General features: G+C 36.6%; 1 protein-coding gene across 2 annotated transcripts in view; it reads left to right on the top strand.

Moving 5' to 3' along the window:
* PRKCI (protein kinase C iota) overlaps window positions 1-15,898 on the top strand; it is a 71,306-nt gene that overhangs the window by 28,263 nt on the left and 27,145 nt on the right. For both annotated transcript variants that reach the window (XM_006057466.4, XM_006057465.4), the window contains 4 exons: window positions 5,032-5,121; window positions 8,008-8,058; window positions 12,001-12,086; window positions 13,453-13,593. In XM_006057466.4, coding sequence (XP_006057528.1) covers window positions 5,032-5,121; window positions 8,008-8,058; window positions 12,001-12,086; window positions 13,453-13,593 — 368 coding nt within the window. The remainder of the gene's footprint in view (window positions 1-5,031; window positions 5,122-8,007; window positions 8,059-12,000; window positions 12,087-13,452; window positions 13,594-15,898) is intronic.

Below are 15,898 nucleotides of genomic sequence, written 5' to 3'. Positions count from 1 at the left end.
TGTGGTTATTCAAAAGCATCCATCACTAGGTACATACTGAAAGCAGGTACTTGACCTGACTTAGATTTCAACCAACAGCAAGCAGATACTGGCATAGCAAGAAAACTGTCTAGCAGAAGGGTAAGACTGACTTTTAAAAATATGGTTATTTTACCTTTAAAAATTATTAATTCCACTCATGGCTTTTAATCAAGGTGCATTAATAAAAGCCACACCTATAATGAACTAAGCATTCTATGAGTCACTTTTAATATAAGATCTTTAGTTTTCCCATTGTCCTTGCAATACAGGTAATAGCCCTTGTTTTAACATAGGAGAAAATGAAAGCTTAAAGAAGTAACTTTGCTGAAATCATGCAAGAGTGACGGGATTTGGAGTCTGGGAGAGAATCTGTGTGTGAAGCACTGTAGGACATGTCTTTGGGAGATTTTTGATGCTTTTTAAAGACCTTTTATAAGGACTCAGGCATTTCCTAGTAACATAATTTATTGTATATGATTTATCTCAGTTCCCTCACCTGGAAAATTAGAAATGAAGCATTAATTATGTTTCAGATTCATTCTGTTTCTAGAATTCTTTGACTATTTCATTATTTGGAATTAATTTAGTCAACTGGTTTGTTTTTCATTTTTTTAAAACTGGCTTATTTGTCTAACTGGTAGAATAATTTGCATACTTACTGAAATGTGAAGTTTTCTTACTCTCTTTTACGTTGCTTTTCTATTTTTTAAACTTTGACCTGCACTTAAATATACTTCTGTAGAAGCAAGTTATTTTTTAAAACCTATATTTAAAATGGAATATAATTATATGACTTTCACTTTCATGTGTATGGCAAATTAGGAGAAATTTAAATAACTGAGAAAGTGAGTCTGTATAAAAGAATTACTTTAGTTCTTTGAGACAAGTGAAAACAAACTTTGCTTTTGGACTAGAATATTAACTTGTTATTGGATTCACTTTTATAAAAATGCTACACTAAATTTTTTTAACAGCTTTATTGAGAAATAATTTATCATTTAAAATGTACAATTCAGTGTTTTTTACTGTATTTGTGCAGAAAGTTGTGCAGCCATCACCACAATCAATTTTATAACATTTCATCACTCAAATAAGAAACTCCATGCTCATGAGCAGTTACTGTCTTCCCCAGGCTCCTACCCCTAGAGTTCCCAGACCTAGATAACCACGAATCTACTTCTTGTTTCTACAGATTTGCCTAATCTAGACATGATATATAAAGCATCAATACTTTATCCTTTTTTAATGACTGATTAATAGTTCATTGTATGGATACCACATTTTATTTATCCATTCATCAATTGGTTGACATTTGGGTTATTTCTATTCTTTGGCTATTATGAGTAATGCTGCTATTAATATTTGGTTACAACTTTTTGTGTGGGCATATGTTTTCATATCTCTTGGATGTATATCTAGGAGTGGAATTGCTGTGTCATATGGTAACTGTGTTCAAGTTTTTGAGGAACTATCAACTGTTTTCCAAAGCAGCAGTACCATTTTACATTCCTACTGGCAGTGGATAAGGATTCCAGTTTCTCTGCATCCTCACCAACACAGATGAACCTTGAAAACATTCCAAGCAAAAATATCTAGATATAAAAGACCACATATTTTGTGATTCCACTGATATGAAATGTCCAGAGAAGGCAAAACTATAGAGACTGAAAGTAATCAATCGCTGGTTGCCTAGGTCTGACAGCTGGAGGAGAGGTTGGGGGGAAATGGGGAGTGATTACTATTTAATTGGAAGTGGGTTTTTTTGAGGTGGGGTTAGGGCTAGTGTTATGATTGTTTGGATATTTTATAGTGAGTTTTTGTCAGTTTTTATGGGTTTATAATGATATTATGAATATATTAAGAAAATTTTATCTAGAATTATAGGGATTTGCTCAGAATGATATGGTGAAGGGGAATAAGTGAGTGAGTATTGCTGGTGGAACAGGATTTTGTAATACGTTTGAAAATTTCCAAACTAAAAAGTTAAAAGAAGAGTTGGTAAGCCAGGAGAATGGTGTTTTAGAAACCCAGACACAGAGTTTCTATAATGATCAGTGGGTAACTTTGTTAGATGATATAGAGAGGTCAACGAGAGTAAAGACAAAACGTGCCATTGATTTCCGCAGCTGCTTTAATGACCTTAGATACAGCCGTTTTAGTAGTGTTTGGACTAAAACCTGATAGCAGAATTGGGAGAAATGCTTGGAAGATAGGAACATAGAGAAAGCAGGGTGGGTCACTCTTGATGGTAAGAAATGTTATTACTAGTAAATCTAAAAGATTATAAACCTATAATTTAAAAAATATAAAAGTATGAAGTCAAAATTCAAAGACCCTGCCCCCCTTCTGCTGCTTTTCACGCACTGCTTCCAGCTCAGTTTGCAGTTTTCTCTTGAGACTACATTGTGGCTGCAGAATGAATGGCAGCCTGGGCGGGAGAGAAATTTTTAAGAAGGAGACTCAAACCTGCCTTTGCCTGAGAAGAGCTAGTGGAAGGAAAGAAAAAATAACAGTGAGACTGGGGAGGACTAGTGGAATAACTCCTAGAAAAGATAAAAGGAAGGAGGGATTCAGTGGCCAAGTTGGAGAAAAGAACAGGGACACTCGTTTCTTTGAGTCAGAAGGGAAGGAGATCACTTCATTTTTCTCTCTCAAGTAGTAGACCAGTCCCTGCTGTGAGTGACTGAGGTTTGGACTGGGTTGATGGCATCTCTTGGTGTAACCACAGGAATGAGCAAAAGAATGGCAGCATGCAGGACCCAGGTCAGGCGCCACCTATATTCAAAATGACTTTTTCATTGAGGAATGCCGTGATGCAGGGGGATGATTCAGTTCATTGGCGGTTGACTAAGGGAGCTGTTTCTTTCTTCCCCTCTCTGTGTGTAAGTTTACTAAACTGTGCATTTATATTTAAAAGCCAGCTTTTTCATTCTCCTCTTTCACTTTTATTAAGAGGCTCTTTAGTTCCTCTTCCCTTTCTGCCATAAGGGTGGTGTCATTTGCATATCTGAGGTTATTGATATTACTCCCAGCAATCTTGATTCCAGTCTTGTAATTCATTGTGCATGATGATACAGCATTATGCATGATGTACTCTGCATATAAGTTAAATAAGCAGAGTGACCATATACAGCCTTGACGTACTCCTTTCCCAATCTGGAACCAGACCGTTGTTCCATGTCCGGTTCTAACTGTTGCTTCTTGACCTGCGTACAGATTCCTCAGGAGGCAGGTAAGGTGGTCTTGTATTCCCATCTCTTTAAGAATTTTCCACAGTTTGCTGTGACCCACGCAGTCAAAGGCTTTGGCGTAGTCAATAAAGCAGAAGTAGATGTTTTTCTGGAACTCTCTTGCTTTTTTGATGATTCAACAGATGTTGGTGATCTGATCTCTGGTTCCTCTGCCTTTTCTAAATCCAGCTTGAACATCTGGAAGTTCATGGTTCACGTACTATTGAAGCCTCGCTGGCAGAATTTTCAGCATTATTCTGCTAGCGTGTGAGATGAGTGCAATCGTGTGGTAGTTTGAACATTCAATGGCATTGCCTTTCTTTGGGATTGGAATGAAAACTGATTTTTTCCAGTCCCGTGGCCACTGCTGAGTTTTCCAAATTTGCTGGCATATTGAGTGCAGCACTTTTAACAGCATTATCTTTTAGGATTTGAAATAGCTCAGCTGGAATTCCATCACCTCCACTAGCTTTGTTTGTGGTGATGCTCCCTAAGGCCCACCTGACTTCACATTCTGGGATGTCTGGCTCTAGGTGATTGATAACACCAGTGAAAAAACTTGCTTAAAACTCAACATTCAAAAAACAAAGATCATGGCATCCAGTCCCATCACTTTATGGCAAATAGATGGGGAAACAATGGAAACAGTGACAGACTGTTTTTTCTGGTCTCCAAAATTACTGCAGATGGTGACTGCAGCCATGGAATTAAAAGACGCTTGCTCCTTGGAAGGAAAGCTATGACAAACCTAGACAGTATATTAAAAAGCAGAGACATTACTTTGCTGACAAAGGTCTGTCTAGTCAAACCTGTGGTTTTTCCAGTAGTCATGTATGGATGTGAGAGTTGGACTATAAAGAAAGCTGAGCGCAGAAGAATTGATGCTTTTGAACTGTGATGTTGGAGAGGACTCTTGAGAGTCCCTTGGACCTCAAGGAGATGAAACCAGTCAATTCTGAAGGATATCAGTCCTGAATATTCACTGGAAGGACTAATGCTGAAGCTGAAACGCCAATAATTTGGCCACCTTATGTGAAGAACTGACTCATTGGAAAAAACCAATGCTGGAAAAGATTGAAGGCAGGAGGAGAAGGGGATGACAGAGGATGAGATGGTTGGATGGCATCATCAACTCAATGGACATGAGTTTGAGCAAGCTCCAGGAATTGGTGAAGGACAGGGAAGCCTGGCGTGCTGCAGTCCATGGGATCACAAAGAGTCGGACACAACTGAGCGACTGAACTGAACTGACATTTAAAAGCAATCAAGCAGGAATACTCTATAGTCCAGAGTATTTTAGTAGTTGTTCTTCCTGTCTGTGAGCCTCTTGAGAATGCTCTCAAGTGAATGATAAATTTGACAAAATGATTAGAGACCTCATGTGTCGATAAAATCATTTTCACTTCCTCTTTTAAAGAAACAAGTAAATTATCCCTGGCCATTAATCATATTGCAGTGACAATCTAAAATGTGATTAGGGTAGATTCGATTTGCTATATTTTGAATATAAATATTGTTAGGAATTAAATGGTTATATATATATAAAGTTTGTATCTATGAGCCTCATTTAATATTTTGTAGAAATAGGAATGGAAGTTACATTACCTGCTTCAGAGAATAGAATTATCTAAATAAATATCTAAACAGTTGTCCTTGTTAAATATTTCTCTGTGTGTATGTAATTGTTTCTCCTCAAGCTTTTATATAGTAGAAATTATTTACTAATCACATTTAGAGGATTTAAAATATGAGCTTTACTTTTCCTTTTTATATTTTTTAGGAGACCCATGTACAGTATCATCTCAGTTGGAGTTAGAAGAAGCCTTTAGGCTTTATGAGCTAAACAAGGATTCTGAACTGTTGATTCATGGTAAGGAGTAGTCATTTCTTACTCTTCCTATAATCTTGGGATATTTCTTATTTGCGTATGCCTTCCTGGATATTAAACTGTGATCATATCAGTGTTTCACAGCAAAGTTTTAGCATGCAATTTAAGAATCGAGTGCCCAGCAGAACCTAAGTCATCTTCTTGCAGTTTTGTAATGTATTCAAATAATGATTTCCAGAAGTAAGATGTCTTAAAAGTTCGTTCTTTCGTTTAAGGGTTAACCGTGAAACTGTTTACGTAGTTATCATAAACTTTAATGTGTTAAAGGTCAACAAGCCTCAGAGGTGGGCAGGGGTATAGAAAGAGAGGCTGAAACTCAGCCATCACGTAACTGGTACACTGTAGACCTGGGTTGTGTATCCAGATATTTTCATCCCAAACCTGTTCTTTTCATTCTGCCATCCTGCCCCTCAAATTTTTTATGTCATGTAGAACCCACTTAATATGATTAATATAATTGTAATACATTAGTAGTATTTCATATAACATTTTTGGGAGCCTTAGGAGACCAAACCTAGGGAACTCTTTAAAACTTGAAACAAACACACGTCTCCCTTCAGTGTAATGACTCATTTCATTACCTTGTTGTCATTCCTTTGTACTTTCCTTTACAGTGTGTTTTCTTAAAAAACAATAGTTTGATTTTTGTCTTCCTTAGGAATTTGACATAGTGACTCCCAAATGCCAGGGTCCAGCCCCGGCTGATCCAGGGTATTTGAAGGAGAGACGGCGTAGGCGAGGATCAGGAAACAACTGATTAATTAAACGTTAATTAAGGATATAAAGAGTAATAGAATGAGGATAGCTCAGTAGGAAAATTCAGTGGAGAAAAGAGGCTGAGTAGCTTGGTTTACGCGGGAGACCAATAAAACTTCAAGACAAGAAGTTTGCACCACTTATGTAGGCCGCAGGCGTACTTCCGTTCTCCCGAAGGAGAGGAGACACTGAGGCCTCCCCGGTCGGATCTTAGAAGCCCAGGCATAATTAGCAAGCATGGCGGGTTCCGCGCTCCAGATGGAGACTCAGCCAGAATTTGAGAGAGAGAGCGACATGGGGAGACCAAGTTTCGGTGAACAAGGCCCGCACTTTATTTTCCAAAGTAGTTTTTATACCTTAAGTTATGCATAGAGGATAATGGGGGAAGGGGTGGAGTCATGCAAGGACAGCAGTTCCTGGTCCTAATCGAAGCCAGGCTTTCAAACTTATCATATGCAAAAGTTCAGGTGAATTACATCATCTTCTGGCCCGGAGGCCTGTTAACATTTTAAGAAACTTATTTTTCTCTAAAGGTGATTATTCCAAAGTCAGGCACCAGCCTCTAAAAAAGCATTGGACAAAGCTGCATTCCTATAGGGCAAAGGTGAGGTGGGTTCAATCAAGAAAAGAATTAACTCAAGGGTCCAAGGTTACAAGCATTGAGGCTACTACTTACATTTCTATACACCCATTATATCAATCAGTACACTGCCAAGGACACAGTAGGTAAGGAGTATGGAGACTTAGCAGCAAACATTGGCCCAATAAGTGAAAAACCCTTCACCAATACAATTTCTAATCAATCTTTTAACTACTCAAAGGAATCTGTGTTTAGACAGTTTAGAACATCTCCTGCCTCTCACAGTTGGGAGGCTCCGAACAATCACATGTGGCCGGAAAAACCTATTCAGGCAGGCTAGAGGATTTCCAAAGGAGTTTGTAGGTTGAAACACTGTCACACCCAGGAATTATTAACTGGAGCTGTAAGCTAACTCTTTTTTCAGAGAGAGGTAGTGGGGGACAGCCCCCCGTAAAGTCAGAGGTGTAGGTGAGAGCACAAAGCAGAAAGTAGGCAAACTCTGGTTTGGGAGTAGATGCTCGAGAATTTCCAGGGGAACTCCTAAGGCTCTATCCCGCCTTTGCGTATGCCGAGCCTCCTTCCTCATGACCTTTGCCACGGGAGGAGTTCCTCACGCTGGCTCCCGGCAGTGATAGAATTCCTGTTGAGCTATTCCAGATCCTGAAAGATTATGCTGTGAAGGTGCTGCACTCAATATGCAATATGCCGGCTGCCGGCACCCAAAGATTTTACACTCTAATTTATTGAGATCCTGGAAGAACTTTAGAAGTCATTCTTTGATCGTCTCTTTCTAGAATAAAACTACAGTGGATGTTTAAAGAAATTATAGACCCATAGTCTTGAGCAGTTTAAGTGTTGCTTTTTATGCTGTATCACAGATCTGTTTTTAGAAGTTAGCTTATATTTCAACTTTTAAAAATGTTTAAGGAACTGTGCTTCCCATACTCTGTGCTCTAAACCACGTCCTTTTTGTACATCACAAAGAGTTGACTAAATGTTCATAAATGTGCTATTTCATTATATTCTCTTTATAACAATGTTTTGAATTAGCATGTTTATGAATGTGTCCGTTCCTTAGACAAAGCTTATGTTTTTGTATTTGGGTATGGTTTTCAATGAAGTTTAGTATATACATCTTTTAAAAACTATCGTGGCTTATGTTTATATTTGAATACATCTTGTAATTTTAATCCTTTATCCTAGAAGATTTGTTACTACAATAAAGATTTAAGGAAATAGTTAATGATTTCTCTATGACAAAAAAGTCAGTTGGTGATGTAATACAGACAGGAATGAGTAATTTGAGCTTCTAATACATTATTTATGGATGTTGCTTTCAAAAGAGCTTCTTTCATTATAGCCTTGGTAAAATGGATCCCTTCCAAAAATCATACTGACCATATACTAAAATATCTTATGTCATGAGAGGGTCTTGACATTTTGATCAACTTATATGATTTTTTAATTTAAAATTCTGTATAATTTGTATGTTTTTAAACATGCTGTACTAATTTTAATTTGTTGTCTTTCAGTATTCCCTTGTGTACCAGAACGTCCTGGAATGCCCTGTCCAGGGGAAGATAGTAAGTATTTATCTACATCATACCTTTGAGTAGAGTTATTTATGATAAAATGGCACGAGTGAAATGAAATCAGAACTAGAACTTTTAATTAATTTCTTTTCTTTTCCATTCTTAAGTCTAATTGAGAATATATTAGCACACTGCCTAAATTCTCTACTTTTGCTAGATCAAAATCAGGCAGTTAAAAAAAAAAGCAGGTAGTTTTTGATTACAACTTACTGATAATTGTCTATTGTGCATTTGAAAGGAAAATTAAGCTCATTATAAGTCATTTCTTATTTTTTAATTTTGGAAATTTTCAAACCTTAGGAGAAGTTTAAAAAACATAGAAACATTGAAAACAAAGATACCCATATATCCTTTACCTAGATTCACCAGTTATTAACATTTTCTATGTTTGCTTTATCTCTGTATCTGTGCACACATATACATACATGTCTATACACAACAAACACTTATTTTTATTTTTTTGCTGTGTCATTTTAGAGTAAGTAGTTGACATGACACTTTACCTCTAAATACTTTATCATGAATCCTTAGGGACTGCTATGGGACTTTCTTTTGAATATCTAATCCACTGGTTAACATTAATGAGATGAGCTGAAAGAGTCAGACAACTCTTCAGTCTGATGGAATTTGAAAATGCAAACTTACGTATCAGTTCAGTTCAGTCACTCAGTTGTGTCCAACTCTTTGGGACCCCATGAACCGCAGCACGCCAGGCCTCCCTGTTCATCACCAACTCCCGGAGTTTACCTAAACTCATGTCCATTGAGTCACTGATGCCATCCAACCATCTCATCCTCTGTTGTCCCCTTCTCCTCCTGCCTTCAATCTTTCCCAACATCAGGGTCTTTTCAAATGAGTCAGGTCTTTGCATCAGATGGCCAAAATATTGTAGTTTCAGCTTCAACATCAGTCCTTCCAATGAACACCCAGGACCAATTTCCCTTAGGATAGACTGGTCGGATCTCCTTGCAGTCCAAGGGACTCTCAAGAGTCTTCTCCAACACCACAGTTCAAAAGCATCAATTTTTCGGCGCTCAGCTTTCTTTATAGTCCAACTCTCACATCCATACAATGACCACTGGAAAAACCATAACCTTGACTATAGATGGACCTTTGTTGACAAAGTAAAGTCTCTGCTTTTAAATATGCTGTCTAGGTTCGTCATAACTTTCCTTCCAAGGAATAAGTGTCTTTTAATTTCATGGCTGCAATCACCATCTGCAGTGATTTTTATCACGTTATTACTTTTGATATATGGTATAATTTATAGGTTATAGATATTAAAGAACCCATTTTTATTTGTGGTTTCTGCACATATCCATGACTTTAGAAGGAATAGTGGTAAATGTTTTGTTTTCTATTAAGTGAAATAGCTCTAAACTTTTAATTCTGTAACTCTTTATGCAACTTGGTAAAATGGAAAAATTAAAGAACTAGGTGTTTCTATATAGAGTTGTGGCTGTGTACTTTATAGACTGGAGAAAGAAATGGCAACCCACTCCAGTATTCTTTCCTGGAAAACCCCATGGACAGAGGAGCCTGGTGGGCTACAGTCCATGGGGTCGCAAAGAGTCGCACATGACTTAGTGACTGAACAACAGTAACAACTTAATAGGAAGGTGGGGAAATATAAGGAGTAGGTAGGGCTCTGAAGGAATAGCGAAACATTTAGGTTTGGGTTCAGCTAGGAGTATTTTACTGGATTTCCGGTGGCAGATGGGTTACAGCCAGCATGGGCTGCCTTCACAGAGGTGTTGGAAAAGCAGCTGTCCTCTCTTTGTCCAGGTGAGAGTTTTGAAAGTCTTGTCATTGTAGCAAGTCTTGCTTGCACAACCCCATGTGCAAATCTATTAAGAGTCTGTAGTACACTTCCCAGATAAAATGTCATTTCCTAACTTTTCATTATATTTCATGCTCACATTGCCACTTTAAAATTTGCTGGTGGAGATTTTGATATACTCCTCCTTGATATAATTAATATTACTAAACTAGAGCATGAAGGAAAATTGATAACCGTTAAGGTGATATCCTGGCTCTTTTAATTCCTAGGCAACATTAACATGTTTAAATCTGAGATATATCAAGTTGTATAGTTCATGAAAGTTTCTTAAATAAGATACTCTTAGTTTAAGATAGTAACAAACTTTCTGCTTTGGTTATTCCTAACAAAATAAATAATTAAAAATAAAAGCATACATATTTGAGGTTCTGTATTAGGGTTTCCCTGGTGGTGGCTCAAATGTTAAAGAATCTGCTTGGAATGGTGGGAGGCCCAGGTTTGATCCCTGGGTTGGGAAGATCTACTGGAGAAGGAAATGGCAACCCACTCCAGTATTCTTGCCTGGAGAATTCCACGGACAAGGGAGCCTGGCAGGCTACAGTCCTTGGGGTCCCAGAGAGTCGGACGTGACTAAGCATGACTAACACACACACATGTTAGTGGCTCAGAGGTGAAGAATTTGCCTGCCAGTACAGGAGACACAGGAGGTGCGGGTTCAATCCCTGGGTGGGGAAGATCCCCTGGAGGAGGATATGGCAACCCATCCAGTATTCCTGCCTGGAATAAGAATACCCAATCCAGTATTCTTGCCTGGAAAGTCCCACAGACCGAAGAGCCTGGTGGACAGCACACACATTATGCTTCTCAGGATTTCTATTTCAGAGCATTTTACCTGTTTTATTCTTTATTAATTTTAAATAATAGACCCAGTGCTATATTTGCTTTAAAATGAGTTTAGAAAGCTAATGGACTCTCCACAGTATTTCTGTTACTGTGGAATGACTAAATAGGAAATATATGTAATAGTGATTGATTTAACCAAACTTACACTGGTAGAGTTGATTTGATCTCATGGAATCTCTTAGTTTGTTTAGGGAAAGTATTTAGAGTATTTAAAAATATAAAAGCCATTGAATGAAAGATTGTTGTGGAAGAGAATATTCTTGAGGTTACAAAATGTTCGTTATACAGTACTATACTTTTAAAACGAAGAAAACTAGCCATCACTGTCTTTAATAGAGTAATTGAATACCTTGTAGGAGTCAACAATCTCACATTTGTATATTTCTTGATGTGATGCAGTAAGAAATACACATCGCCTATGTGTTATTTTTGCCAAAAGTATTTAATATCTGGGAAGTGTTACAAATCCATATTAGATTTGAGTCTAGTTAAGAAACAGACAAATCCAGAGTGTAGGACTTAAGATAAAACAGCTGCCTAAACTTTTTCAACATCATAAAAAACAAACAACAGTAAATGAGATAGAGTGATTGGTTTAGCATATATTAAAGAGACAGAAAAGGTATAGTAAGGAAAGGCAATGCCTAAATCTTGACTGGATCCCGGAGAGAAAAAGAAAACTGAAAGATACTTTTCAGGCAAATGGGAAATTTGCATATGAACTGCATTAGATGTTATTGAATTGATGTTAACTTTCTAAGACATCGTAATGGTATTGTGGTCAAATAGAATTAGGGGGAGTGTCTTTAATCTCAGGCCGTGGATACTTGGATATTTAAAGGTGAACTGTTACGATGTCTGCAATTTATTTTTAAATGATTCAGAAAAAAAGTATAGGTGTAAATAGAGAAGAAAGCAAATGTGGCAAAGTGATTGTAATTGATAAATGTAGTTGAAAGATGAAGGCATTTATTGTTCTATTCTTTCAACTTCTCTGTGGGCTTACAATTTTTTCAAAATTAAAAGGGAAAAAATAACAGAAAAGCAGTAATAGTTTTTCAAATATTTATACTCCATGGACTTTATTTTCATCTGATCTCTTGATGAATCTATTTTATTTTTTCACTTTCAGGTTTTTAATCAATATATTTTTTTTGTAGTGACTATCATAAAAAAAAATCATAGACTTTATTATAAAATGACTTATAATCACACTTGCTCTTTTTTAAAAACTTTTAATCTCTGTTTAGAATCCATTTACCGACGAGGTGCACGCCGCTGGAGAAAGCTTTATTGTGCAAATGGACACACTTTTCAAGCCAAGCGTTTCAACAGGGTAAACCTTAGTTTGCTGAATGTTGATAATTTGAGAAATCTGTTTTTTTCCTCTCTACTGTTACTCCCTTCTAAAGGAGTAAGTAAAGAGTTAGTTGCTCAGTCACGTCCGATTCTTTGCAACTCCATGGACTGTAGCCCGCCAGGCTCCTCTGTCCATGGAATTCTCCAGGCAAGAATACTGGAGTGGGTTGCCATTCCCTTCTCCAGGGGATCTTCCCAACCCAGGAATCTGAGGCTCCTGCACTGCAGGCAGATTCTTTACTGCCTGAGTCACCAGTAGGGTGACCTGTAATTCCCAGTTTGCCCAGTGTGGTACATTTGCTATCTTGAAGTACTTTTTAATAGCATCTCTTGACTCTTAAAAATGTTCCAGATTGAATGATTAGTTATATGATTACCATAGCTGTAAGAAAACTGGATATTTAGAATATAATTCAAGACAGCTAAAAAATAAGCAAAGTTTAGTTTGCAAACCATTTACTATTGGGTTTTTTTCTTTAGTTTTCTGTTTTAGAAAATGATCATTGCAGACACTTACCTAGTTTTTACTATGTACCATGCACTCTTCTGAATGCTTGACATGTACTGCGCTGCTCAGCTTAAGGGATCTTAAGTTCTGCAGCTAGGGATCAAACCCATGCCCCCTGCAGTGGAAGCACAGAGTCTTAACCACTGGACCACCAGGGGAGTCCCTATTTTCCATTTTAGAGATGAAGAAACTGAGGTGCAAAATAGTCAAATAACTTGCCCAAGATAACCCGGCTAGTAAGTGACAGAGCCAAGGTTTGAAAGCAGTCTTTCTCTAGAAGTCCATGTTTTTACCTACTCTTGACAACTACAAATATATGGATTCCATTTCCATTCTAACTGTGCTGAGTTCTCAGTTCATTAATGTAACAGAAGCCACCACCTGAGGTTCCCAAATTCCTATTCCTAGTTGCAGAGATATTTTAAAAGTTTTGAAGTGAAAAGTTGCTTTAGATGTTGCTGCATAAGACATGTTTGACCTCTGAACAGTCTGGAAGGTTTATGTTTGCTTGAGAGTCCTTGCACAGGTTTTCTGCTGTGTTTTTCAAGTTTAATTCACTTTTCCTATTTTCATTACTCTGAACCTAATTAGAAAAAGACTGAAAATCCATGGACTTAGGAAACGTCATGGTTACAAATTTCACTGTCTCTTTAAAACAAGCTCTATTTTCTGTTTATTTCCCATGACCATCATAGCTTTAAGTTGTGTATGATGAAGGAATTTGAGTTAGAGAAGAAAACTACTTATTTCATTGTTCTATGAGCAAACTGTTGGGAAAGTTTATGATGTGTTTTTTGTTAATTAAAAAAAAATACTGTTGAATTAATCTCTCCAGCGTGCGCACTGTGCCATCTGCACTGACCGAATTTGGGGACTTGGACGTCAAGGATATAAGTGTATCAACTGCAAGCTCCTGGTTCATAAGAAGTGCCACAAACTTGTCACAATTGAATGTGGGCGGCATTCGTTGCCACCGGTAAGACACCATTGTCTCATTTTTCTTTGATAGAGCATTTTTTATGACTGCTAGAACAGAAGACTAAAACAGGGGAACGTTAAGGAATCAAAGCTCAACAGTGTTGTTACAGAATGTGACTAGGAACACTTTAGGAGTCCACTTAACATATTGTGAATTTGGAAATAGATTACTACAAATTTGTTTATAGGATATGGTTAACTTCTTTGTTTGACCTGCTGGAAAATCCTTTGGTCTAAATTAGAAAAATGTAAGGAGAATCATTTAAAAGCTATATTTCTCTTCTTTTAGCTACTCTTCAGTCTAAGCTCCCATTATTGTAGCATCTGTACTAAGCATAAATCAGGTGAGAAGAGTCAGAGGCTTCCTGTTTGCTATGTGAAGTGTGAGATAATGGGGAAGCTTTTGCACTTAAAATTTTTATTTTTCACTTTCTATTTTAAATATGAAATTAAAACGTGTTCATCATAGAAAAAAGAGAATAAAGATGAATAAAAAAATTAAATAAATATCCCCCATTAAATCTACTATGTAAAGGTAATGGTCATTTGGTGCATATTCTTCCAGAGCTATGCAAATTTATATGCATAAAGATTTAAAAATCCTTCTATATTAAAAAATTTGTAAACATATATAAGACCTGATGGAGCAGTATAATGAACTTTCATATACCAGTTATCCAGCTCCAACAGTTACCACCTCACGACCAATCTCTGCCCATACCCATTTAGCCTGCACTCATCCTATAGTATTTTGGTGTGTTTTTTTTTTTTCATCCTATAGTATTTTGAAACAAATTCCTCTTTTTGCTCTGCATCTGCACTTACTTGACTACTGGATTCTTCAGCCTGGATCCACCAGGGGGTTGTGAGGGGGCAGTGAAGTTGTCAAATATCCATCTAGCCGATGTTCAAAATTTTGGTTGTCACATAAATGTTGTAATTTTGTTTTCATAATTTTCATTAGGAATCAGGATCTAAATTAAATTCATATTTACAATTAATTGATACATCTAAGATATTTTTAAATTTACTGATTCTTCCCTCTCTCTCTCTTTCCCTTACAATTTAATTGTAGAAGAAATAGTGTTATCATTTAAAGTGTTTCAGAATCTTTCTCTTGCTTCTTCATGGTTATGTTTAAAATGGTCTCCTGTCCTCTTTATTTTCTGTGTGTTAACAGTTGAATGTGAAGAGGTTTGATTAGATTATGATTTTTGGTTTTTTTTGTGAGTTGTTTTGAGATTACTTCATAGAAGGTGGTGTGTTTATCCATCAAAAAGCATATAATGTTTTTATGTCTTGTTCTGTTACACACTTTTTAACAAAAATAAGACTTTGTGTTTACTGTTTTCTAACCCATTTTTCTTGCTGAACAATATATTTTGTTCATCTTTCTATACCTATATATTCTTCATTTTTTTGCTCATTTTTTTTTGTGTCTTTACCATAATTTATTTAACCAGTTCCCCATTTGAGTTGTTTTCTACATTTTCCTATAAGGAAAATCATAGTGAACTTCCTGGTAGATTAATCTTATTATTTCCTTAAGGCTGCAGAAGTAGAATTACTGGATTAAAAGATGAGCATTTTTAAAAAGATCTGCATTTGTCTTTTTTTTTTTTATTTTTTTTCTTTTTACTTGCAATGCTAGTGATAGAACCAAAGGCTGATATCTATATCAAACAGGAGAAACGTAAAGGAAACTAAACAATTTTATGTAATCACATTGCCGTGATCCTATACAGTAAAATGGAAATTCAAAGGACATGATTTTTCTGAATGCAGGAGACCCCGGTTTCATTCCTGGGTCGGGAAGATTCCCTGGAGAAGGGACAGGCTACCCACTCCAGTATTCTGGCCTAGAGAATGCCATGGACTGTATAGTCCATGGGGTCACAAAGAGTCAGGCACGACTGAGCCACTTTCACTTTCACATTTTTTTTATTTTATTTTAAAATATTATTTTAAATATTATTAAAATATTATTTAAAAAAAATGTGGTAACAGATCTAGAACCTTTGGCAAGCTAACGAATGAGTAATATAAATATCAATAATCAACTTTGTCCTTCATGGTGATTACCGTCTGGTATTTACTTTGAGAGCAGTTGAACTCCTCATTGTTAAAGAGAAATAATCCTTTCCTCTCTGAAACATTTGTGAACCATTCAGTTGGGTGTGGTGAATAAAATACTTAAGGATCTAATACATAAAAATGCAATAGGCAAAGCACATTATTTTTTCGCTCCCTTTTTCAAAGGATGGAATATTTTGTATTTGCCCTGATTTTATGTCTTGACTTCA

Source organism: Bubalus bubalis, chromosome 1 (assembly GCF_019923935.1).
Source record: "Bubalus bubalis isolate 160015118507 breed Murrah chromosome 1, NDDB_SH_1, whole genome shotgun sequence".
NCBI classification, from domain to species: domain Eukaryota; kingdom Metazoa; phylum Chordata; class Mammalia; order Artiodactyla; family Bovidae; genus Bubalus; species Bubalus bubalis.
The sequence above is the reverse complement of the archived record's forward strand: the minus strand, read 5'-3'. Positions and strand labels throughout refer to the sequence as shown.